The sequence below is a fragment of the Bacillus rossius genome, chromosome 17 (assembly GCF_032445375.1).
Source record: "Bacillus rossius redtenbacheri isolate Brsri chromosome 17, Brsri_v3, whole genome shotgun sequence".
In the NCBI taxonomy this organism is placed as follows: domain Eukaryota; kingdom Metazoa; phylum Arthropoda; class Insecta; order Phasmatodea; family Bacillidae; genus Bacillus; species Bacillus rossius.
The window spans coordinates 14,604,573-14,632,116 of NC_086344.1; the positions used below are offsets into that span (position 1 = coordinate 14,604,573).

General features: G+C 40.0%; 1 protein-coding gene across 2 annotated transcripts in view; it reads right to left on the minus strand.

The window, feature by feature from the left end:
- The window catches only part of LOC134540718 (beta-galactosidase), a 92,287-nt gene that overhangs the window by 21,418 nt on the left and 43,325 nt on the right, over positions 1-27,544 (minus strand). For both annotated transcript variants that reach the window (XM_063383613.1, XM_063383612.1), the window contains exons 4-6: positions 21,834-21,897; positions 17,890-17,984; positions 11,466-11,646 (exon numbers count right to left, since the gene is read on the minus strand). In XM_063383613.1, coding sequence (XP_063239683.1) covers positions 11,466-11,646; positions 17,890-17,984; positions 21,834-21,897 — 340 coding nt within the window. The remainder of the gene's footprint in view (positions 1-11,465; positions 11,647-17,889; positions 17,985-21,833; positions 21,898-27,544) is intronic.

Sequence of the window (27,544 nt, forward strand, 5' to 3'; positions counted from 1 at the left end):
GTCTAACTGGCATGGACTCGAGACTGGCTGGTCTCAGGACTTTCTGGACTCAGGACTGGTGAGGACTCAGGAATTTCTGGACACAGGACTTGCTGGACACAGGACTTGCTGGACACAGGACTGGCTGGAATCAGGACTGGCTGGACTCAGGACTGGCTGGACTCAGGACTGGCTGGACTATCGACTGGCTGGACTATCGACTGGCTGGACTATCGACTGGCTGGACTATGGACTGGCTGGACTATGGACTGGCTGGACTCAGGACTGGCTGGACTCAGGACTGGCTGGACTCAGGACTGGCTGGACTCAGGACTGGCTGGACTCAGGACTGGCTGGACTCAGGACTGGCTGGACTCAGGACTGGCTGGACTCAGGACTGGCTGGACTCAGGACTGGCTGGACTCAGGACTGGCTGGACTCAGGACTGGCTGGACTCAGGACTGGCTGGACTCAGGACTGGCTGGACTCAGGACTGGCTGGACTCAGGACTGGCTGGACTCAGGACTGGCTGGACTCAGGACTGGCTGGACTCAGGACTGGCTGGACTCAGGACTGGCTGGACTCAGGACTGGCTGGACTCAGGACTGGCTGGACTCAGGACTGGCTGGACTCAGGACTGGCTGGACTCAGGACTGGCTGGACTCAGGACTGGCTGGACTCAGGACTGGCTGGACTCAGGACTGGCTGGACTCAGGACTGGCTGGACTCAGGACTGGCTGGACTCAGGACTGGCTGGACTCAGGACTGGCTGGACTCAGGACTGGCTGGACTCAGGACTGGCTGGACTCAGGACTGGCTGGACTCAGGACTGGCTGGACTCAGGACTGGCTGGACTCAGGACTGGCTGGACTCAGGACTGGCTGGACTCAGGACTGGCTGGACTCAGGACTGGCTGGACTCAGGACTGGCTGGACTCAGGACTGGCTGGACTCAGGACTGGCTGGACTCAGGACTGGCTGGACTCAGGACTGGCTGGACTCAGGGCTGGCTGGACTCAGGGCTGGCTGGACTCAGGGCTGGCTGGACTCAGGGCTGGCTGGACTCAGGGCTGGCTGGACTCAGGGCTGGCTGGACTCAGGGCTGGCTGGACTCAGGACTGGCTGGACTCAGGACTGGCTGGACTCAGGACTGGCTGGACTCAGGACTGGCTGGACTCAGGACTGGCTGGACTCAGGACTGGCTGGACTCAGGACTGGCTGGACTCAGGACTGGCTGGACTCAGGACTGGCTGGACTCAGGACTGGCTGGACTCAGGACTGGCTGGACTCAGGACTGGCTGGACTCAGGACTGGCTGGACTCAGGACTGGCTGGACTCAGGACTGTCTGGACTCAGGACTGGCTGGACTCAGGACTGGCTGGACTCAGGACTGTCTGGACTCAGGACTGGCTGGACTCAGGACTGGCTGGACTCAGGACTGGCTGGACTATGGACTGGCTGGACTATGGACTGGCTGGACTCAGGACTGGCTGGACTATGGACTGGCTGGACTATGGACTGGCTGGACTATGGACTGGCTGGACTATGGACTGGCTGGTCTATGGACTAACTGGACTATGAACTGGCTGGACTCAGGACTGGCTGGACTCAGGACTGGCTGGACTCAGGACTGGCTGGACTCAGGACTGGCTGGACTCAGGACTGGCTGGACTCAGGACTGGCTGGACTCAGGACTGGCTGGACTCAGGACTGGCTGGACTCAGGACTGGCTGGACTCAGGACTGGCTGGACTATGAACTGGCTGGACTATGGACTGGCTGGACTCAGGACTGGCTGGACTCAGGACTGGCTGGAATCAGGACTGGCTGGACTCAGGACTGTCTGGACTCAGGACTGGCTGGACTCAGGACTGGCTGGACTCAGGACTGGCTGGACTCAGGACTGGCTGGACTCAGGACTGGCTGGACTCAGGACTGGCTGGACTCAGGACTGTCTGGACTCAGGACTGGCTGGACTCAGGACTGGCTGGACTCAGGACTGGCTGGACTCAGGACTGTCTGGACTCAGGACTGTCTGGACTCAGGACTGGCTGGACTCAGGACTGGCTGGAATCAGGACTGGCTGGAATCAGGACTGGCTGGACTCAGGACTGGCTGGACTATGAACTGGCTGGACTATGGACTGGCTGGACTCAGGACTGGCTGGACTCAGGACTGTCTGGACTCAGGACTGGCTGGACTCAGGACTGGCTGGAATCAGGACTGGCTGGACTCAGGACTGTCTGGACTCAGGACTGGCTGGACTCAGGACTGGCTGGACTCAGGACTGGCTGGACTCAGGACTGGCTGGACTATGGACTGGCTGGACTCAGGACTGGCTGGACTCAGGACTGGCTGGACTATGAACTGGCTGGACTATGGACTGGCTGGACTCAGGACTGGCTGGAATCAGGACTGGCTGGACTCAGGACTGTCTGGACTCAGGACTGGCTGGACTCAGGACTGGCTGGACTCAGGACTGGCTGGACTCAGGACTGGCTGGACTCAGGACTGGCTGGACTCAGGACTGGCTGGACTCAGGACTGGCTGGACTCAGGACTGGCTGGACTCAGGACTGGCTGGACTCAGGACTGGCTGGACTCAGGACTGTCTGGACTCAGGACTGTCTGGACTCAGGACTGTCTGGACTCAGGACTGGCTGGACTCAGGACTGGCTGGACTCAGGACTGGCTGGACTCAGGGCTGGCTGGACTCAGGGCTGGCTGGACTCAGGGCTGGCTGGACTCAGGACTGGCTGGACTCAGGACTGGTTGGACTCAGGGCTGGCTGGACTCAGGACTGGCTGGACTCAGGACTGGCTGGACTCAGGACTGGCTGGACTCAGGGCTGGCTGGACTCAGGACTGGTACGACTCGAATTGGCGTGGACTCGAATTGGTGTGGACTCGGGCTGGCGTGGACTCTTACACATATAAACAAAAATGAAAGTGTGGCTGTGTGTGAAACAGAAGTTAAGCTACCTGCAGAGTGCCAGCCTTAGACGTCAGTGACGAGCGTTACTATATATAGAATATACGACGTGAATACGTCTTTAAAATTGCTTCCATAGTGGGAGGCAATTAAAAAAAAATGATAATAAAATCTGGGGATACAGTTTGGTGTTGCAACTACATATCTATCATCTATACATCCAAAATTTAATTACGCCACTGGATGGCTAAAGAATCAAAGAATTCGTTACGCTAAGTGAGGACTGTGACACATCGCGCGCGGTGGAGGGGAAGCGTCGCCATTTTGAGGTCATTTTGCTGCGTTTCAAGATTTCCACTTAGTATAACTTTTGACTCGAAGAAGCTACGACGTTCGTTTGGATTTCAATCGTCTACTCTCGTCAAAATCTGTCGATTGCATATATAAAACATTAGTGTAAAATAGTTACAGTGAATATATATGGCGTCAGAATATAAAATAGCGTATTTTATATTTTGTATAGAAAATATTACTTGTTACGTACACATATTCACATACAACACACGGCCGTGTGCATGACACAGCAACACCCCATTTTGTTTTAAAATATAATTTGAACGGGTTGCATAAACATTATTTTATGTGAAATATCTTAGCTCTCGGTATACGGCATTTAGTATGAGTAATGTCGTGAAAATGAAACGGGATTCGATGAACGGAAATGTGTAAACAAGATGGCGGATCCACGTTTTAGCAACGTAAACCCCGTGTATAGTAACTTTCGTATATATTAGGGGACGTACCTAACGTATTGTTGAGCTAAATGTCACTTTATGATAGTGAAACTACCCTGGAATATAAATGGCAATCTAAAATAGTCATAGTAAAAAGAAATTTCACTTTTTAAATACGAAATAAAGTTGGTATTACAAAGGTTTATTACATGTCCTCCTTTTCAACTCTTAATAGGCTTATTATAGCACAGCGGCAGAGCGCGCGCTAGATGACCTAAATGGACGTGGTTCAAATCTCATCACTGGATAAAATATTAGTTTACTTTTTTAATAAGTAGGTAATATGGAAATACTATCACAACTTTGAATTATTATTTAATTGTTTTTCTTCTTTCTTGTTAAAGCTCATAGAGTATTGCCAGTTTGTACTACTGCTGTGTAATAGCCTTTGGAGTATCCTTTCTCTAGGTATTTACAAACTGATTTCAGTCGTTTAAGGAAAAATAAATATTCGAACATACAGGCCTACTTAGTGTTTTAATATGTGTTTTAAATGTTTCAGGGTAACATTTTAGTAATGCCACAAAAGAATAACTTCTAAACTTTGTAGTATTAACTGTTTAGTGCATTTTACCAGATGGACAGTAGTTTCATAAAATTACTTGTCGAATATCCAAAGCCGGGGTTTAGGATTTTTTCAAGTCGTTTTCGCTTTTATCGGCACAGTTTCTAATAGTTTAATATTCCCGGCTGTTACGTGCTTCCATCTGCGCATATTTGTGGCCAGCAATGTTAACAATTCAGGCAGCGAATTATAGCGGCGGCCGCAAAATAAGTACGTGTGTGATTCGAGTCCAGAAATGTTTTTACTTGAAAAGAGAATATTTTCTTTAGCCGTATATTTACGATGCTCTGAATTATTTTAAAGAATTGTACTTTAAACTTCGTGTCCGAGTTTCGTATTACCTATAAGTTTATTTGCCAACATGAACATGAGAACATATGAATTTCCCGTTGCCGAGGTCATTTTCACATAGCTGGCGAGTACTGAATGACTTGATGTAAGCTTTTGGACATACGCCATTGCTAAGCACTTTTTCTGTAGAAGAAAACTAAAAAATACCCAAAAGACAAAAAAACACAAATTAAGCAATAAAAATTGCTGTTGTCAAAAAGATATAAACACCACATAATATTCCATAACAGGAATATGGTCAACAAACAAAGAAAAACAAAGAAAAATGGACTAAGAGAACGAAAAAACCCTCACAAGTGATGACACCACAAAAATATTGAATAAAAAAAAATTCAGCAGAACAGTTGAAACGAGAAAAAAACACGACAAAACAAACACAATAATAGTTAATTTGTATTTTTTTGTCTTTTGGGTATTTTTTTAAGTTTTCTTCTACAGAAAAAGTGCTTAGCAATGGCGTATGTCCAAAAGCTTACATCAAGTCATGCACTCCCATTCCACAAATCTTTCAAAGATAATATGAGTACTGAATGACTCACAATTTTTGTTTGTGGACCAAAGTGTGTGACCAACATGTAGGCAGCAATCATTCCTATCGAGTTTTTATCTGCATTGACGTGCTGAGGTCTGTTACGTAGTTGTAAAAACCCGCCGTTGATAGAAGCGCATCAAGTACTGCGCACAAAGTGAACACTCTTTATACTCGCGTGACCTTGTTATGTATTCCTTACGCGTTGCAGGCACCGAATCCACGCATCACATCCACGGCATGGTATCTCTTCAGCACATCACGTAACGGCTACGGAACATGTGCTAGCTGCTTGTGGAAGGCTTCCCTTTTGCTCTTATTTCAACAGCCAATAGGCGTGCTCGAAATGCTATTTTCAGTTCTAAATGTACCTGGCTACGTGGACGCAAAAAATTCACGTGCATGTTATGGGTGCAATAATGAAATAATATAAACTGTTGACAGGCGTTTCCAACAAATTAACATAATCTGAGATTGCTTTTAGGTGTAAGTCCTTTAGGACACGTCTAATAAACCGTTGTCCAAATACAAGGGCCATTCTATTGTGTACAAAATTGTTCATTCTAGACTGTCAAGAAACAATAGCCCGGATATCGCAGAACATAACAGCGAGGCCAATGAGGCATTGGTGGAAACTTGTAATATCTAAATACGGCCAGTATTACGTCACCCGTCAAAGAAATGTCAAAAAGCCAAGTTAATGGTCTGGCAATGAAAATTACCAGCGAGACATATAAAAAAAAAACGTGGTTAGATTTTCTGGAGGAATAAATAAACACCTCGAAGCTAATGTATTGCATGCAGCATTATTTTCTAGTTTGACTTTGAATATATAGCAGCCAATATGGCACAAGATAGCGGGCGCCGAGTAACAGGCGATTTGCCTAACGGCGGTTTGCCTAAACATGAATTCGATACGGCGATTTGCCTAAAGTCATTTCGCCTAAAGGCGTTTTACCTAACGGCGATTTGCCTAACGGCGATTTGCCTAACGGCGATTTGCCTAACGGCGTTATGCCTAACGGCGTTTTGCCTAACTCCGATTTGCCTAACGGCGTTTTGCCTAACGGCGATTTGCCTAACGGCGTTTTGCCTAAAATGTTACTATGATGACAAAACCTCGTTTTGCCTAACGCGAATTGCCTAACGCCATATTGCTAAGGCGATTTGCCTAACAGCGTTTTGCCTAACCTAAGCTAACCTAACCTAGCCTAACCTAACCTAACCTAACCTAACCTAGCCTAACCTAACCTAGGCTAACCTAACCTAGGCTAACCTAACCTAGGCTAACCTAACCTAAGCTAACCTAACCTAAGCTAACCTAACCTAAGCTAACCTAACCTTACATAACCTAACGGCGGTTTGCCTATCGGCGGTTTGCCTATCGGCGGTTTGCCTAACGGCGATTTGCCTAACGGCGTTGTGCCTAAACGGCGTTTTGCCTAAAATTAGGCAAAACGCCTTTAGGAAAAACGACACATGCCCCGGGCGCCCTGGCAATAAATAATTACTTCTCTATAATGGCTAAAAATTAAATTACGAGTAATATGGCGGCAGTGCCCTCTAGCAGACGAAAACGATATGTCGGATTCAGGATAGCGGAATCCAGCAGACGAAAACATGATGGTGGACATGACGTCACACTATCTATACTAATATTATAACGCTGAAGAGTTTGTTTGTTTGTTTGTTTGAACGTGCTAATCTCAGGAACCACTGGTCCGATTTGAAAAATTCTTTCAGTGTTGGATAGTACATTTATCGAGGAAGGCTATAGGCTATAATATATTATCAATAACATTAGGGATCCTTACTAAAAGTCCAATTTAGAATCAAATGCGTTGGAGGGGCTTAGATACAACATGCAGTACACGTACGAAGTGTGTGTTGACAATGCCGCAGGCGCTAGAAGTTTATTTCCTATTGCCTATTAACATTGTTGCCACGCACTAGATGCTTATCATTCTTAATTTTCCCATACAAGTAAAAAACACCCGTGTGATATTAACAACGAAGCAATCAGTACCCTCATAAGAGTTCAATTAGTATTTAAATACTTCTTATCACTTTAAATCGCAAACCTAAACTATTGTTTTTTCCCTCTCTCTGTGTTTAATTTGTTTTTTTTTCCTTTTAATAGAATTATTTATATTATTTTTAATTAATTTTCTTTTTTCGGACCATCAATAATTTTCCTCTCCCGTTACAATTCTGACAAGGACTTGTGTGTATATATATATATATATACACACATATATATATACATATATATATATATATATATAAAAGCGAAATACCACTCACTGACTCACTCACCACGAGATCTCTAAAACTATACACCCGATTGACTTGAAAGTAGCATAGTTACTCATTTTGTGATGTAGACGCTCACTAAGAACGGATTCTGCGGAAATCCGATCCCAAGGGAAGTTTGGGGGCGTAATATCAAAATTTCCAGTTTTTGGTAGGAAATCACCATGGCAACGGCTGTTGCTTTGTTGTTGCTTCATTCGTCTCTATGGCAACGACTATTTCATTGTTAGTGCAGTCCTCATCACCGTTGAAATTTTGCGGGTAGTTTAAATATCAAAAATTGCCCTTTTTTTCAAGTATATATATTTTACAGACTTGAAACTTCACAGTAATGTTCCTTATGTTACGCAGGATGACATTTTACGAAAATTAGATCCCATGGGTGGTTAAAACCAGGCAACAGTGGGTATATTGAGACATTGAACTCTTGCACTCTATATTATTATTACCATTATTATATATCGATTGTTTGACCCTTATGTTATGCCCTGTGGCAACACTATTCACTATGCAATTGTTTTGTTATTTTGTTTTTTCGTTTTCGTTTCTTTCTTCCTCACTGGTAGAATAACTATCAATGGTGTAAGGTGACGAAATGTTGATTACTGAACAAATAAAGTGATACAAAGCGATAACCCAGTCCATTCCTTAAAATTTCAACAGGTACTTTGCATGAGAACAGGATTTTGCATTGTTCATGCCTACTGCGTCTCCATGGCAACGGGCATCGCGCGGCAGTGGCGTACCCACAAGGAGGGGCATGTATAATGAGTGGCGCAAGAGTGATCTGCCTGTAGACTGTCGTAGCGAAGTACGGTTACATCAGTTGTACGTTGCGTGCACGAGTCGGGAAACCATCGGTGCTATTCATTTTCTCTCCGGTACATTATACAGCATTGTAATAAATTTTCACTGATTTTTTTTTATTTACCATTACTGTAAATGGGAGATGTGGCTTAATTTTTTTTTCATTCGTATAGCCGTGCGAAGCCGGGTCGGGCAGCTAGTCTGACTATACGTATAGGTATACCTTGACATTAGTGGTGGGAGGTCAGTCTGTTGGTGGCTTCCGTGGAGGAAGGATTCGTCGCCATTTTTTTGCCCTCACCAGGTTTGAACCGAGGACTCCAAGTGCCGTGACGTAAAATGTTTTAAAATAAAATGTTATTAAATTTTTAAAACTTAATTAATTTTTATTAATTTTTATATTATTCCGAATTTCTAGCTTAATATTTACGTATTTTAAAGATGGCGTCTATGACATCATAATTTAAAAGTGGCGGAATGTTTTTTTTATTAAAATTTGTATTAATTATTTTTTAATAATTAAACATTTTTTTCCTAATTTCTAAATTAATATTTACGGATTTTCAAGCTGGCGGTCGTAACGAAAACTGCAACGGTTTTCGTAACAATTCAAAATGGCGGACATAGCATCCCAATGGTCAAGGTCATGACCTCAGCAGATTATGGTGGCTTGCCCATGGGGAATTTAAGCTACTTTGGGGACTTTTTTTAAAAAAAAATCTAAGGCAAAAGTCTTTTAAGGTTTTTCGTATTCGAAATTTTTGAATATTTTGCTTCCCCCCCCCCCTTAAAAAGGAATTTTTTTAATTTTCTATTTTTTAAGATTTTTCGGCGGAATAAAAAAAACTGGTAATTTTGTTGGATTTGGGTGATGTTTGGGCAAATTTGGAGTAATGTATGGCGAAATTTGGTCAAGGTAAATGTTAAGACCATCCAATATGGCCGCCATGACGTCACAATCCAAGTTGGCGGAAACCACACCCTGAACCCTGGTCCCGGAAGTACTTTACTATACTACTTGCATGTTTCCCGCACAGTATGTAAAACTTATCAACCAAGTTCCAGCAAAACCCCCGAGTGCCATATTTTACAAAATAGTTGCGAGTTATTGAGTACAAGAATATTTCATTTGAGATGAAATGAAAACAGTGCAGATATTGCACGGTATTGCACTCTTGTGTTTCCTGTCTGGTGTTTAAGTTAAAGGACGGAGTTAGCAGGTTGTTCGATTCACGAACGAGTCATTACCTAGCTATGACTTACCAGTGATGTCATATGACCTAGGTCTGAAATCACTGGTAAGTCATAGCTAGGTAATGAATTTTATGTAATTATTACATACCACTGACACCTGTTGTGACTAAAAAAAAAAAAAATATGTAAGGATAAATGATATCATGCTGACATCGTACTGATATAATAAAAAAAAAATCATTTTCTTACGTACATTTGACGTTGAAATGATGTCATATTACACATTTAAAAACAAAGTTTTAAGTTTTCACTTCTGTTGACAGTCCCCATGACTGGCTATTTTTTTTCTTGTCATATCCAAACTGTTAATTTGACCACGTGAATACATGATAAACCAAACTTCACTTACCGCTACTACAACATGTCGGTGATGCGAACTCAAGATTTTACCCATCAAAAAAAAGAGTCCAACACGCACATGATACAGTCGAGTATATACAATGTATTAGTGTATGTATGCGTATACATGTACACAGGCCGCTGCGAATCGCCAGTCTGGCACAACACGTCACTAGCATGTCGGTGACGCGAACCCATAAATTTTGCCTCTACCTAAAATCGCTCAACGTGGCTAAATAAGTTTTCACTAAAAAAAACACCAAGAGACCACCAACCTACAATTTAAAACTAAGCCATAAATAAAAAGGGGGTTGTCTGTAAAGTCGGTTTAGGACGATAATTTTACGTGATAACGTCATAAGAAAACATTGATGAAAAATTGCACTCTTTTTAATTTTCAAATATTAGCCTATTTACAGTTTTAGCAAATTTAATTTAAATAATTTGTTTAAATATAATCACGAATAATTAGTTATAGAAATAAACTGAAATCAAATCACTGTCAATAAATTGTTAATTTGAAATGACGAAATTGGACAAATAAAACAATTTTTTTTTAAATTGCTGCTTTTAAAAGGCCCGCCTTAACCTGTTTGATATTATAGAAGATTTTCTCGCACGGTGGTTGGCCGGTTCTTGCACGCTCGGCTCAGGCGGAACGTGACAATGAGTCATGCATTTTCGTGCGTGCAGCCGAAGTTCATCGATTTATAAGACGTTATCACTAGAGATCTGTAAAATTCGCGATTTCAAATCCTTAAAGGATAGATTCCATGATCCTCTACGCACACGTGCAAATTACAACTGCTGATTGGTTACCGACTCGTAACACCTGTTGACTGGAATGATCGTGATTCGCTAATTCTTCTGTTAAAGCTTTTTTTCATTGGCCCAGAGTCCTTCAGATAAACTGTGTCCCAATCACTGAAGCAAAATAATGTCAAAAGTATTTGGACTCTTATCTTATCGCGAAATGAATCCGCGAATTTTACAGGTCTCTAGTTATCACGTCAAAAAAATTGGTTGTCTGTAAAGTCGGTTTACGGACGATAGTTTAACGTGACGTCATAACAAAACATTAATGAAATCATTGCATACTTTTATGAATAAAATTGAATCATTTTTATTGAATTATCACTATTTTGTATGGATACAAAGAAAGAGTGAAATTATATCTACAATTTAATTGATAAATCTACTTTCATTTGCACTCATTAATTCAAATTATGTTTATTACTTTAACGAACAGATTATTTTAACTATGTATAACTTTTATACATGTTTGCTGTTTAACTTCTTCCAATCTGTGTTATTCTGTTAAGGATAGGACGATGATAGGAAAAAGTAGGTAACGAATGGGGAGTTGTTTCAAGTTTAATGTGCCTCGAAAAAAGTGTCGAATCGACGGTTGTTCCAATCGAGTGGAAGAGAGAGAGAGAGAGAGAGAGAGAGAGAGAGATAGATTGCGGCGCAAGCGTACAATGAGCGTAGCGGGACAATGAGTCATCCTTTTCCGTGCGTGCAGCCGGCGTTAATCGGTTTATTAGACGTCGTCACGTCAAAGAGGCTTGGTGATGTTGCCAGTATCCTCCGGCGCGGGACGCACCTGTGCCGAAGTCGACGGTGGAGTAGACGCCGTCGATGGCGCCGCACTTGAGGTAGCCCACTCCGGCGCCGTCGGTGGTGAAGAGCACAGCGTCGTCGCCCACGTACGACAGCAGCAGGTCCCTCAGCCACGCCGTGTGGTTCCTGTCGCAGGCCCCGAAGCTGCCGTACTCGTTCTCCACCTGCCGGCCACCACAAGGTCGTCACCACAACGCCGAAATACCACAACGCCGAAATACCACAACGCCGAAATACCACAACGCCTGAACACCACAACGCCTGAACACCACAACGCCTGAACACCACAACGCCTGAACACCACAACGCCTGAACACCACAACGCCTGAACACCACAACGCCTGAACACCACAACGCCGAAATACCACAACGCCGAAATACCACAACGCCGAAATACCACAACGCCGAAATACCACAACGCCGAAATACCACAACGCCGAAATACCACAACGCCGAAATACCACAACGCCGAAATACCACAACGCGGGGCCGGATTCAGGCGAGGGCAACCGGGGCGAAAGAAAGCCCCAGGGGCCTCCACAAACGGAAGACCCCCCACCAGGGGCGCAACAACTAAATTTCCAAAAGGGATGGGGGGACAATATACCTTTTTTTATAAAGAATCGTCGATCCCCCCCCCCTTATTAAAGCGGGGGGTCCAGGGGTTCTTCCCCCGGGAAAATTTGTATTTCAAGGTGGAAAATGGTGCTATTTAAGCAGTTTTATCATCTAAAAATTGATTACACAGCACTTTCTTTGCCCCCGTTTGCCCCCATTTCAAGGTTTAAGAGGGGGGGGGGAAATACCCTTGCCCCTTTCCCCCCTGTTGTTGCGCCCCTGGCCCCCACAAACCACAATAGAGACTTCGGGGAAAAAAAATCTTCCAAATTCCGACAAGTAAACACTAGTAAACATCTTTTCCTTTGATATAATTCTTGTCTCCGATTATATTCATGTATGTTTTTTTTAATACTAAGAGAATCTACTTGATTTCACAAATTATTTATTGGAAAACTCGACTGAAAAAAAAATTGTTCATTTTATTTGGAAAATAATTTGGGGCCAGGGGGCCTCCGCTCCTCTGTTGCCCCGAGGCCTCCAGACCTCTAAATCCGGCCCTGTCATAACGCCAAATTGACTACAACGCCGACAGCTATAAAAACTGCTGTGTACCACAACGCCGAAATAAAGTAACGCCGAAAACTGTTGCTGCGGGGAGGAGGGGGGGGGGGGGGGCACAGGAGCAAAATTAACAACTGAATAAAAGTTGTTTGCTAACCTTACCAAACCTAACCTTTGTGGCAGTTCTACAATGACATTTTTCGGGGTTAATGTATTTCGGCGTTGTGGTACACAGCAGTTTTCTAGCTGTCGGCGTTGTAGTCAATTTGGCATTCGGCCGTTGTGGTATTTCGGCGTTATTGTACGTTCGGCGTTGTGGTGCGTCCCCCACCACGGAGCGCCGAGGCGCTGGCCGGGAACTGCGACGCACGTCTAGCACACTAACCTTTCCCCCACACGCCGACGTCAGGACGACAACCTCACTCGGAGCTGAATCGGGGTGTGACTTTTGAACGTAATGTGATTTTACCTTCTTTATATCATTATTTTGACTCGGGAAAAAAATTTAACGTTAATAAAACCAATTAACTTTTTTTTTTTTCATTTTTTAGATAAAGTTGTGAATCAACAAATGTTATACCGTCAAGTTAGGTAGCTTTCGACGAAATACTACCTATTGTAGCAGTTACCATGGTGTGACGTAGAGCCCAAAACCATCGTCAATTCTAAAGTGTATATACTTATATATAACTTTTTATGGACACGATAACTGCCGTAATTTTGCACAAAATAATTCCACAGTAATACATAAAATATAGTTACGGAAAATCTCGGTTAAGTTCGTTAATGGTTATATCCGACCAAAGGGGTAGAAATGAAGAAGGTTTTTGAAAAAAAAAAAAACAGAAATAATCGCTATAACTCTCATAATATGATTAATATCACATCCGTTTGAACGTATTATAACTCGTCGAAGTACAGTAAACTCCCGGTATACCGCGCCCCGATAGATCGCGGAATCGGGTATATCGCGGGTCAAACCATGTCCCCCAATCAGAAATGAATAATAATAATAATAATAATAACAACACAGTAGAACCTCGTTAATTCGTGATGGTCGGGACCGAGATAATCACGGACTAGCGATTAAAGCCCGGAAGGGCTTGTCAAGCTTCTCAGATACCGGCGTGCAGCTGGGTTAAGGCCAAGGTCATGTGACGTAACATCTACCGAGGCTTACTGCGCCTTGGCAGCAGATGGATAAAAAATGGTAAACTCTCCATTATTCGTGTTAATTGGAACCCGCCGATGCCCGGCTAATTAAAATCCTGTAAAAAAAAGTAATAAACCCGGATAATCCGTTCACGGTAAAGACCGTCTTCGAATTAGTCTCGGCTTAAAAAAATACGGCACTGCCTAGCCGTTAGTTCACGGTCATTTACAACAGCCGAAGAGAGAAAGATAAGATCGTGCTGAACTTGCACACATAAATTTTGGGTAGCTCCCCCCCCCCCCCTCCCCCTCCCTCTCAATCATCCCACTTCGTCCAGCCGAATGCCAGCCAGACACGTCACTCGCTACTCGCCAGGCGCCTGCCGTGCGTTGGCGGGTGGAAACAAACAAAGGGAGACGGGAAGCAGAAGTCAAGACATCCCCCTCAAGTTTAAAGAGTGACAAATGTGACAGCTGAAAGGGGGACGACACAAAGGGTCGGTACAAACAGTGTTGCAGAGTTTGGCGGCCCATGCGAAGGCTTGCAGTGTTCGCCGGCCGCCGGCCCGCGTGACGTTAATTTTAAGCGCTGACAATTTTTACTTCTTTTTTTTTTCTGCACTTTTAAACGTCCCGGATTATCCGATTCCCGAATTAGCGCGTCACGGATTAACGAGTTTCTACTGTAACAATAATGGAATAAATGATTGACAGCCGATTAGGATAATTTTGCGTTGTAACTCACAAACTAAGCATCGGGCAGAAAAAAGCCTAGGCGTAGAAAATGTCCGCAGTGAAATTCTAAACAAGATATCTCCGTACATTATTCCTCTATCTTGTAGTGTTTTCAAATTATGATCCAATCCAGCCCAGTGTTATTTTCTGAAACATTAGTTCTTAACATTTTTTTTAACCCACAAATAAAGCATCGGACAGGGGACCCGATAAAGCCCACCGTCCAGCGACATTATCCAGCGTGACTCGGCTGGGGATTGATTTTGGATAGGTTTGGTTGACGGCAAGCGCTGGGAGGGGAGAGGCGAGCCGAGTATATGCGACCAAGACACCCGGGTAGACGGGAGGAGTGGAATATAAGCGCCAGTGATGAGAGGGGCGATTAAGCCGAAAGGGGGGAAGTCTGGTGACCTTGAGTAGTTCACTCATTTCCGTCTGCACACTTCTCGTGGTCACGTGTGTTGACAAGCGGAGACACATAAATGTTTTGTTACAACTTGAACCTACAGACGTAATATTATTCGTTGTATTATACACGTTCATCTTTTTACTTTGGTATAATGTTTTAACATTAAATAATAAAGTAAATCAGCTAGCGTAATTTTAATCTTTGCCGAGGAATTCCCAGTGGCCCAATACTTACGTGAACCATACTGTACCACGTTTGCCGTGAGGTAGTAAACAAGCCCCGGAAATGTTTATGTGTAGCGGCCTCCCGACCTTTAACCAGAGGCTGGGGAATATAACACTTGCCGAGCCGAGCCACATACACTCAGCAACTCGACACAGCGTTTGATGGAATAAGTAAAGACAACGTTTAACAGACTTTTTAATACGGCGCCACTGATTGCGCTAAAATTATTTTGGCGCAATTTTTGTATCCCACATGTGACCATTTATAATTTACTGTAAGCATGGATAACAAAGTTTAACCACTTTACACGATAGACGATTCTTTATTTTATATTGTACGAATGCTAGAATAGTTTTTCACGTATCTGCTGCATACTTCTGCAAAAGACACGCTATTTGTAAGTACGTAAATCTAGAATTTTTATTTTGTCAATCAAACTCGGTACTTTGCGATTCATATTCGGTTTGAAGTATTACTATGGCCTTTCTATTTAGAAGACTTTGACCACAAAATCGTGTGTAACCGCACACACTGCACTTACTTTGTTACGGACACTCAGACGAAGCAGATACTGTGGCTGACACCACGAGACTGGCAGCAGCTTGTGTGCCGCACGTGTGTATGGCGGCGTGTGGCGCGCTCGTAGGCCGTGCGACAAACTGTGCGCGGCATGCGGAAAAATAAAAAATAAAATTCAACATTTAATATTTATATTTACAATTTTTTTTTTTTTTTTTTCACCCGCGTTTAGTGAAAACTGCGGATGCAAAGTCCGCACAAAGGCGGGCCGTCTATACTGTGCGTGCTTGCCGACCTATTAGAACACAGGCGGTGTTTTATGCCTTTTGACCTTGGTCACATCGAAACATCGCGGTTATGCAACAACGCGGGTAAAAGTTATGTCCCCCGACAACCGCGTTAAATAGGGAGTGTACTGTAATACAAAAAATTGTTGTCTAAGTATATTTTTATAGGACGATTAACCATAACTACAAGGGGTGGAAAAATCAAGGTTTGGGAAACAAAAATATTTATAACTCCCTTAGTAGACACACGATGGAATCCGTTCAAATTTTTTGTAAATCTTATAATTTTTACCTAAAACTTTTATCGGAAACAATTTTTGATAAGACGAATCATTACTGCAAGGAGGGAGAAAAAAACAGGATTAGCGTAAAAAAAAGTCATAATTTCCGTAGTACATGAACACTATTAAATTCGTTCTTATTTATTGCAAAACCTAAATATTATCATTTTAATCACCTAATGGTTTTAAAATTTTCATTAAAACTGTGCGCTCTTAAAGGGGATTGTAGCCGAAAAATCTTATCTCAGATTTAAGTTAATTATGTATTACCTATATAACTTTATGACCTAACAAACCGTAGTACTTATAGTTTTGACCCTTTTGACGTGACAACGTCTAATAAATTCATGAACGCCGGCTGCACGCACGAAAAAGTGTCCCGTAACGCACATGCTCCCGTTACACTGTGTCCCGTTACGCTCATTGTATGCTTGCGCCGCATCTATCTCTCTTCCACTCGATTGGAACAACCATCGATTTGACTTTTTCGAGGCACATTAAACTTGAAACACTCCCATTCGTTTCCTACTTTTCCTATCATCGTCCTATCCTTAACAGAATAACACAGATTGGAAGAAGTTAAATAGCAAACATGTATACAAGTTATAGTTAAAATAATCTCTTCGTTAAAGTAATAAACATATTTGAATTAATGAGTGCATATAAAAGTAAATTTATCAATTAAATTGTAGATTTAATTTCACTCCTTCTTTTGTATCCATACAAAATAGTGATAATTCAAGGAAAATGATTCAATTTTATTCATAAAAGTATGCAATCATTTCATCAAAGTTTTGTTATGACGTTGTCACGTTAAAATATCGTCCGTAAACCGACTTTACAGACAACCAATTTTTTTGAAGACAAATTTGGCAGCATGGTGTAACTGTCATAACAATACAAAACAAAAACAGCTCTGAAACATTTGTAAGTATATTAAATAGGTACGGTGTGTGCCAATAATCAGGACTCATCGACGTATACAAGTAGATGGAGTATGCCTCTCCTGGAAGGCGGAGAGACAGAAACACGAAATACGGCCAACGTCCGCCACGCTTCACACACGTGAAGTCTAAGTTTTCGGCCCCACCGGGACTCGAACCCGCTGCCCTTCGTGCAGCCAGCAGAAATTAAAAAAAACCGGTTGTCTGTAAAGTCGGTTTACGAACGATAGTTTAACGTGACAACACCATAACAAAACATTGATGAAATGATTGCATACGTTTATGAATAAAATTGAATAATTTTTATTGAATTATAACTATTTTGTATGGATACAAAGAAGGAGTGAAATGAAACATACAATTTAATTGATAAATTAACTTTTATTTGCATTCATTAATTGAAATATTTTTATTACTTTAACGAAGAGATTATTTTAACTATAACTTGTATACATGTTTGCTATTTAACTTCTTCCAATCTGTGTTATTCTGTTAAGGATAGGACGATGATAGGAAAAGTAGGAAACGAATGGGAGTGTTTCAAGTTTAATGTGCCTCGAAAAAGTCAAATCGATGGTTGTTCCAATCGAGTGGAAGAGAGATAGATGCGGCGCAAGCGCACAATGAGCGTAACGGGACAATGCGTCATCCTTTTTCGTGCGTGCAGCCGGCGTTCATCGATTTATCAGACGTTGTCACGTCAAAAAATAAATAAATAAACCCGCTCACGTACCTGGACCATGATTACGGGACCCCCGTTACCGTAAAGGTACGGCTGTATTAACGGCATCAGCTTGTTGAACCACCGGCTGACGTAGGACTGGTAGTCTGCACACATGCATACACATCTCGTACACCTCCAAAAATACTGCCCTCTCCAGAAACATCGTTCTCAGTTCATGGAGCTGTATCCGAATAGTGGCCTAATGGATCCCTTAGCTAAGGGATCCATAGATAGTGCATCGTAATGGACGCGGCCATCTTTGAGTTGTATCTGAATTCTCACAAGGGATGTCGATGCATCCTCTCATGCGTCCACTAGTTCGAGATTTTTAGGAATGCGACTCTCGCGTCCACTGATACGTCCATACATCCCTTAGCTTTGTTATTGTGAACACAACCCTTTAAAAACGAGAGTGTGATACGAGATAGTTAATCGAAATGGATTTTGAACTTGAAGATAAACACGTAAAATGTAATTATGGTGTTTATAAATACTTATACTATAAGTATTTGTTTGCATAATTCACATAAACAGTAAATTAATTTGATTTGTAGAAACAACAAGTGCCCGATTACAATTTTCTTCCATATTTAAATTCCCAACAATGATTTAAATCATCCGAAATTGTTTAGAAATTTGAATGTTCATTTACGTTTTACTTGCCCACCTTTATATGTCATGAATATAAAATGCCAATCCACATTAGTACAATGACAAACCAACAGGTAGTGCTAGCTGTATAACTATTCGGATATCGTACATACTTTAGAATGTATCCTTTAAATTGTAAGTGCATTTGTTTAGGGATGTAGGGAGGTGAACTTAATGGACGCATCCCTAGGTATTCGGATACAGCCATGATCGATTATAATTACAATTTGCGGCTGTCAGTACTTTTTTTTTTTAAATAGAAAATTCGAAACCTTGTGGAAGCGTGGATTATTATATCACGTAGAAGTACCAACAAATGTGTTTATTTCTTGTTAACGTCCCAAAAAAAATTAAAAAAGCTATTATTTATTACTGACAGAACCTAACATAACCTAAACCTTCACTTCGGTAAACTTCGGAACTGTTCGGTTTGTGGCTGTGGCGTTCACCCCTGGGAACTGTAGGCTGTCCCTGGATTAAGATCCCAAGGGAAGCCTTCATTTCACAGACGAGAGAGCCACACCCGAAGTTCCCCGAAGTTCATGCTCGCTTTTTTTTTTTTTTTCCGTTCTATCTGATTGTATAAACCGGTGTGGCATTAAATTTTGCGGTCGATTAGGATAGGTTAGCTACATTATAAATACTTTAAAAAATTGTGGATGGTTGGTTATATTAGGTAAGTATAGCTACATTAAAAATACTGTAAAATCATTTTATGGTTCCTTAGCAAATAACGTTTTAATATGTAGCTATCCAGCTCTAGGAAACAGTATACATGATTTCACAGTACCTTTAATGTGGCTATCCTAACCCAATCAACCGTCCACAATGTTTTGAAGTATTTATAATGTAGCTAACCTAACCTAATTGACCATTTTAGTTATCATGAGTTACAATGAACAAAAAAAAAAAACCGAAGATGCACGATCGGAGGTTTGGCTCTCTCGTCTGTGAAAAGAAGGTTTCCCAAATACAGTAGCCGTTTTCATAGATATCATCGTGAAAACGTGGTACAAAACCGATAAACAAAAATATTTAAAAACAACCAAGACGAATTTAGAAAGAATCTGATCTGGACGCGAACGCACAACGTCTGGAGAGCTGTGATTTCACCGTTGTGGCAGTGGAATATATACCGAAATTAAATGCAAAACTGCCACACTAATGATTCTGGAACTATTACAGCAATAATTTCATAATGCAATACGGCCACAGATACAAATGTAGCACTTGATACAATACAACACACTTTACAAAAGTGCCACATATCTACATATGACATGTCGATAAACACTTTTAACAGTTTAAAACTGCTACATTTCTGTGTACGGCGTTTAACATTACTGGGGGAACGTATTATTGTCGACAAACTGTGTGGAATAAAACCATAATGCAAAATGCATAATGCGACACTGTTGCTCTGCATAACTTTAAAAACCAATTAAATGGAACAGTAACGAATGTTAAATAATTATGAAATTAAATCCAAATTCAGCTAACAATGTTTTTCTCGACGTACCAGAAAACTTTGTGACATTAGAAATGGGCGAAACTCAAATCTGACAATTTTTGAGTAGTGGATGGAATTTCCATAACACGAAAATGCAGAACTTCAAAAGATGGGTAGCCAGCAACCCAGTAAGTCGTTTGGATTTGTATGAAATTTCACGGTACCGCATCAATGCAAGTTAGTAAACTTACCTTTGTTGCCAAAACGCTTGCTTTTTAATAGCCTCATCATCACGTTTGTATTGACACTCTTGAGCTACCAAATGTGTACCGACAAAAACTGCTATTTCCGTCGCATAGACATTCGTAGACTAGCGACGAATACATTCAGTTTCTTGAACTCTAAATTCTAAATAGATGAAACTGATACGTATCAGTTAATTTGATTGACAATTTGTTTTTAGTAGCATGGGTAAAACTTTATTTTTCAAATCCGAATCCAAATTTGATATTTTAAAGAGTACCTCGAATTTGAATGTACATCTCCAGTGTTAAGATTGAATTAAATCTATAAGTCTGAAAAAATGAAAATATTAAATTTTTAAATAAAAAGTACCTACCCATTAAATATTAGTTTAAAATTTTTAAAAGGAAACGTGTTTTAATTTTTAGGATGTAACACATTTATTTTTGTATCAAAAATATTCCTCGAAGTGGTAAACAAAGATGCCAGGGAAACTTCAGTTGGTGGCAGTACAACAGTTTTTGATAGCATCTTTAGAGATATAAAATTATATAGTCATTGAATGCAAAGGACTTGTGTTTGGATTTATGAATTTTTTTCTCGGAAATTTTTCTTTTTCTTTTTTTCCTTGAATATAACATCTTTCGAATACTAGAAATTTTATGGTATTTGAGGATTTCATTGGGAAAACGTGGTCCAAAATACATAGAAAATTCGACCGATGGTTTCCCGACTCTGGAGCACGCAACGTTGTCATGGAGACGAAGTACCCACTGTTTCCCGGGCTTAAACACCAATCAACATTGATAATCAGTTTATTATTAATTATAAATTATTAAGACCATTAATCGAAATATAAACTATCCTATCTCTCAAGTTGGAACTAATCACACATAAATGCCAATTTTCATCGAAATCGGTTGACTTGGTGAAGAGTTCACTGGAAACAAACACCAGGACACTGGATTTATATATATTAAGATTACACTAACCTAACCTAACCTAACATAAGCTTTTACTTCGGTAAACTAGGAACTTGCGGGATATGTTTGTGGCTTTCATCCCTGTCAACTTTGGGCTATCGTTGGATTAAGATCCTAACGTGAATAAGGCATCCAAAATGCAGTAGCCGTTGCCATATATACCATAGACAGAAAAAAATTCAGATGCATGTTAATCATGAAAATAAGTTGTAAACATTAACGACTAAAATGTTTCCAAAAACTGGTATACGCATTTGAAGTTACTTTTTTTTTAATACAAAACTTGTTGCTATCGTAAAATTATTTACTATACCTAACACATTCTGACGAGTTGTTACCCAAATATTTTCCAATAAAATCATTTTAAGACGTGACAAGTTCTGCAATGGTTGTATAAATTTAATTACAAATCGTCAAAACACCTGCTTTTTCGTCTTAAATAAGTTATTCATCTCATACTAGCCTTAGGAAACACTTGAGACCATAATTCGAATAAATGTTTTAGAATTATTTTTAATGTGTAAACTGCAGACTAAGTTTGTGGATCGAATTCCTAAACACCCTGTACAGTAACAAATTTTACCCGTAATAACTTTTTTTTATATAAATATAAATTTTCTACTCACTTTGGTCACTTGTTCTCAGTTTAATGTTAGGGTGATGTGTTATCATCCACGGCGGTAGTCCACCCTGTCAGGAAGAAACAAACATAACATTATCAAATTTTGATAAGTTGCTACGAACATTTAGAACCGACACCATCAACCTACAAATACACAAACATACAGAAGCTTACACAGTTAAGGTAGTTTAAGAAGACAGAATACATATTTGTTTCAATAAATCGAAATCAATTTATTGGATATTGTTTGCACTCATACACGTCCAACGAATCGATTAAAATCGAAACTAAGGTAGTGAATTTTAAAATACATCGAACACACATGTGATCAGGTTTTACTAGCTACTGATAATAGTTGTGCACTTCGAAGATTAGTTTATTATTTTTATTTAATTAGAATGCTCGAGCAGAAATAGCAATGTGCTTGGAGAACATTTAGACTGATGCAAATGGATCATTATATGCGCACTTTGGTCCGAAGGCGCTAAGAATTTAATCTCATTCACCCTGTTTGAGACTGGATAGGGAAATTTAAGAATTAAAAACGAGGAGGTCTATAATTAAAAACAATAATTCAGTGGCATTGCATAACTTTATTCAGAATTATTGTAAAACGACTCCACCTCAATTATTCCAAAAATAAAGGTTTAAAAAATGTTGACAAAAATAACTAAGATTTTTATGAACGTTTGCAGGAACACTGAATAGGTTATAAAAATTACGTAAGTTTGGTTTTTCTATGCAACAAAAAAAGTAGAGAACTCGCAATATGTAATTGTAAAAAAACTTCTGCAAATAAGAAAAATAATGAATATTGTTACATATAAATGTTCACGCTGCAAACTTTATCATATTGTCACGTGCACCTAGCCGGTGCCACCGCCATTTCTGTCACGATCCACCTTCAGAGGGGGGAGAGAATCGTAGCTCTTTACATAGAAACAACTCGCTTGGCATCAACTAGTCTTAACTTCATAAAATACTTTACTGTACCTAGGATCATAGGTTCGTCATCCCGTACAGGATGTCTGGTGAGAGCTGAACTAAGGAGATTTTGCAAAATAACATAATACTAAATTAAAATTATTTTATTCTTAAAGTCAAATAATCAACATCATTCTTGACGAACATTTACACATCGGGATTAAAATTTAAAACAATACTCTTCTTTACTTCCTTAACGATTGAACGACCTTACAAGAGAGAGAATGAGAGAACTTCACTAAACACTTCCCTAGTCCTTCCGAATACCTCAAATCATAATTAATACTTAAAATTAAAACAAAGATAAGTCCATACTCACATTTTCCGAAAAGCCTTTCTTGATCGATTACTTAAAACTAACGTAGGGGCCTCTCCTGCCCTTAAAATCCGAACGAACATTACATTTTAAAAATTATAACTAAACGACTAGTGACAAGGGCCATAGCCTCCGCCCGAAAGCTTGAAGATGACTACATTATGACCTAACTTAAATTAAACGACTCGTGGCCTCTGGCGTCGGCCATAGCTTCCGCCCGAAAGCTTGAATTCCTACATCACGAACGAACTAACAACTCGTGACCACAGGTGAGACGCATAGCCTCCGCCTGAGTGAGCCCCGAGTCACCACTCACTTGCGCTTAAATTCGCGCGCCCTGCCGCGCCTACCATAACAAAAGCTCGTTATTGAAGTCAAATTTACTAAACAACTAACTAGAACATCTGGGAAGACTCCCCCCCCTCTACCACAATGTGCAGGCCACACCGCGCGGCTTGTTACGACAGCGCGCCCCAGTAACTGCGGCCCGTGGCTGCGCCAGCGCGCGGCCAAACAAACAAACAAAATTCTGCAAGCCCGCAGCGCGCCGCGCCGGCCCCGTGCCCCAATTACATGGTCACGCCACTTGCGCTGACGAGTGAACAGAGCAGCCAGCCCAGAGTCCCGTCAGTAAAGTCCCTAAATTTGATTTCAACAACCCTGCAAAATTTCAACCCGCGACATAACCCTCCCCTCACAGAGCTCGAGCCCCATCGAGCTACCTCAAAATTACAAATTGTCTTTTTCCATTAAACCATAACTATAAATTCCTCATTTCACAAAAATAATAATTTTCTTAGTTCCTTGCTGTCTGAACATACATCTAGATTCTGCATAAGATTTATTTTAAAACAACAAGTATTCATAAAATTAAATGTAAAACTTTTATCTGGTTTGTTCTCACAGGAACCTTCAGAGGCTCGAGTTCTCAATTCTAAAAAAAATTGTTCTGTTAGTGAAGCTCTCTTTACAAATTAAATTACTGTTCTTAGTTTCTCAGTATTCGTTAAACAATGTGCAAATTCTTGATAATTATTATTATTTTTTTTTTTCGGTTTCTGTTTATTACCATACTTCTTTCGTTCTTCAAAAAAAATTAAGTGTCCTTACAGTGTTTCAATTAATTAAACTCTTATCTCGTGAAGGTTGGTGCAACTCCTCGAAGTCAGTGTTGTCGAGAAGAGTAGCTCCCTGGGCTGGCCATCAGCAAACACCACTCAACTCCAACAGCTACTGGACTGGCTTCCAGGGCAGCTCACAACTTCTCCCCACATCTGCTTCGGAGTTGTGCCATCCTCATCACGAACAGATTACAATTCTGAAACATCATCAACAGGCATTACCATCACGCCTGACAAATACAAAACTAACTACTAAACTGCAATCGATGGGCAAGGATGCAAACACACAAAAAAATATAATTAATTAATTCAACTGCTAACATAAAGTATCCCACCCTTAGCATAATCTAATCAGGCAAATAATTTGATAGGAAAAACTTAAGGAAGGGAAACATGACCTCCAATGATTTTCCCTAACTCTTGAGTCTTGATCTTCTCTATACAGCAAATAGTCCCCACGAAGTAACTGGGTTGAAGGTCAGTTCACATGACCCACCCATAACCTCTTCTACTCTTCTTTTCTTCTGGGGGCAACCACAATGCCCACCAATCTCTCTCCATGGTGCCGAACCAGCTATCCCATGAGAGTAAACAACGTAGTCAATAGAAGCGCAGAGGGGAAACACCAATCTCTGGCTTGTCGAGTCATAAAACTGCTTTATCTTCTTCTTCTTCTGAGTAAAAATATCTGACTAACCTTGCTTCTATTCTTCCAAACAGTAAAAGTTCATCAGGTATCTTCATGAAAGAAACATTCTAACTAATAATTCTTCATTTTTCTTCTTCTTTATTTCTGTTAGTTGTAATAGAAGGCCATGTTAGGGAGGTTATAGGGAAAAAGAGTGGCCAATTCCCACCCCATCACCCACCTAGATCATGACTAATTAACTTTTAAACTTTCTATTTCAAACAAATAAAAAAAAACATTTTTTTTTTATTCAAACTTTTAAACTATAATTACTTTTACTTCATAACCTCAAAAGCTAATCAATAATTCTAAATGAAATTGTGATTTACTGCATCCTTGTTCCATCCGATCTGTTTGTTTATAACCTTTCTTGTAAAGTATAAAATTTTCAAACATTACTAATTCAAAAAAAAGTAAATTCTGGTGTCCTTCGAGTTACAATTAAATTTACTATTTCTTAGCTTGAAATAATTTAAGTTTTCAGAACTATTTCATTGTCTAACTCAAAACACTTAAAAATCAACTCAAAACAACAAATCATCAAAATCAATAAGATCATCTGACCTACCTATCAGTACTGTGAACTTGAACTGTTCGTACACATTTATAATAAGCTATTGTATTGAAATTCCAACCTAAATAAGGTTTTAAAAAAAAACTACTAATCCCTCTGTAAATTCAGAAAATTAACTTTAAAAATTAAACTTAAGGTATTAGTTCTTTTTGACAGCTACCACAACTCACTAGTTCCATTACATTACTATAACCTAAAAAGTTCTGTAAATAATGTTTATAACAAAAAAAACTCCAGTTACTGTCTTCCATAAAAAAATAAAACTTTACATGACCTTATTAATCTCCACTTGTAAGTCCATGGCTGCCAGCTTTCTCTTCTCTTGAATCTTCAGTCTTGGCTCTTGTTTCAGTGATCTTGTATCTTGTCTCTCGAACTCTTGTCATCTTGTAAACTGGACTGCTGCTCAGCTCATCTTAAGGAATCTGTAACAGTTTCAAAAATACATGTTAATTTAAATTACATAATTCCTGTTCTTTGGTCCTAAAAAAAAATTGTATTATTAGTACACATAACCCTGAAACAACATTATTATTCATTGTTTATTACTTAAAAAAAATGCTTTACCATAAAATCCTTTTTTGTTCTTTTCATTAGGCCTATTTATTTTCCTTCTTCTTAATTAAATTCTGCTTCAAATGTTAATCCTAACTTAAGACCTACCATCTATTTATTATTCATTACCTACATTATTTATGTTACCCTAAAATTCCCATAAGTTTCTAATACTTCCTATCAAAGACATTCTCTCTAAAAAAAAATTTACTTGTGACTCTTAACTTAACAAACTTAAAAAAAACTTTTACACTAGACTTAACTTATTATTCATTCTTAGTTACTAAATTTCTATATGTAAACTTTAGTACTTACAAACAAAAACTGCCTATTTCTCTCTACCTCTTAATCTCTTTCAATTATTACAATAATAATGTTACCTTGCATCTTAAAACTTTCTTCTTTTCAATTAAATTAGACATCTCATAACAATAAAAATTCTGCCTATACTCTTCTTATGGGTGTCCAACCCAACAACAAAATTTCAAATTCTCAAGTTTCCTTATATTTAAATTATGCAATACAAATAACCTCTGTGGTGCCTGTACCCTTTAGGCCTACCACCTTCTCCTCTCACAGCATGACAACTCTTATTCCTCGGGGTCTGTATTCACTGTTACAAATCAAATATCTCAAAAAAATTAAAAACAAATTTATTATTTTAAGAAAACAAAAATTTACATTGAATTTACTATGGAGCCTGGAAATCTTAATGTCTCACAGCAGCTAACATGACTAAATCCCATGGAACCCCAGGTTTACATAACCTGTGCCCAAAAATTTAAGCATACCAGGCTTTCTCTGCACTGGTTTTACAGCATCACACACTATTTAGGGCCCCTGATCTGCCATCAGTCCCAAGGAGTTTTCCCACAACCCCTCTCTACACAAGCGCCTACCGCATTCCTCTCAATTGGCTATCGGTTTTACGGCATTCTTTTGGGATCCGACCATCAAGTTAGGGCTAATCGAACACTAAACCTCCATACTTCCAAACTAATGTAAATCAATTAAATTTTCTCTGTAAATTCTAAAAATCAAAAAAAATTATTCCAACATGCCAAAGAAACTTCCAAAAAAAATTCATAATCTTATCTTCAAACCATTAAAATAAAAATAAATAGATTACTCTGTTTTCTCCTTAATAACTGTAAACTGTCAACAAATATCATGTCGTAAATTTAACTATGCTTACTGACTCTAAATCATAAAATCTCATTCGTCCTAATTAATAAACAACCAATTTCCTTGAAATCTCACTGTATCTCTCATACTCAAACTCCACTGGCTGAATATCTCAATAAATTCAAAAACAATTATCTAAACTCTTAAAGAAATTCCTCCCCAATTATTCAAATTACTTCACCTTATTTTATTTCATTACTTAAAACACCTTACTCAAAAAAATTAATTAATTATCTAGCTATCTTCCATTATTATTTATTTACCGAACAAAACTTTCTCCTAAATTAATTTA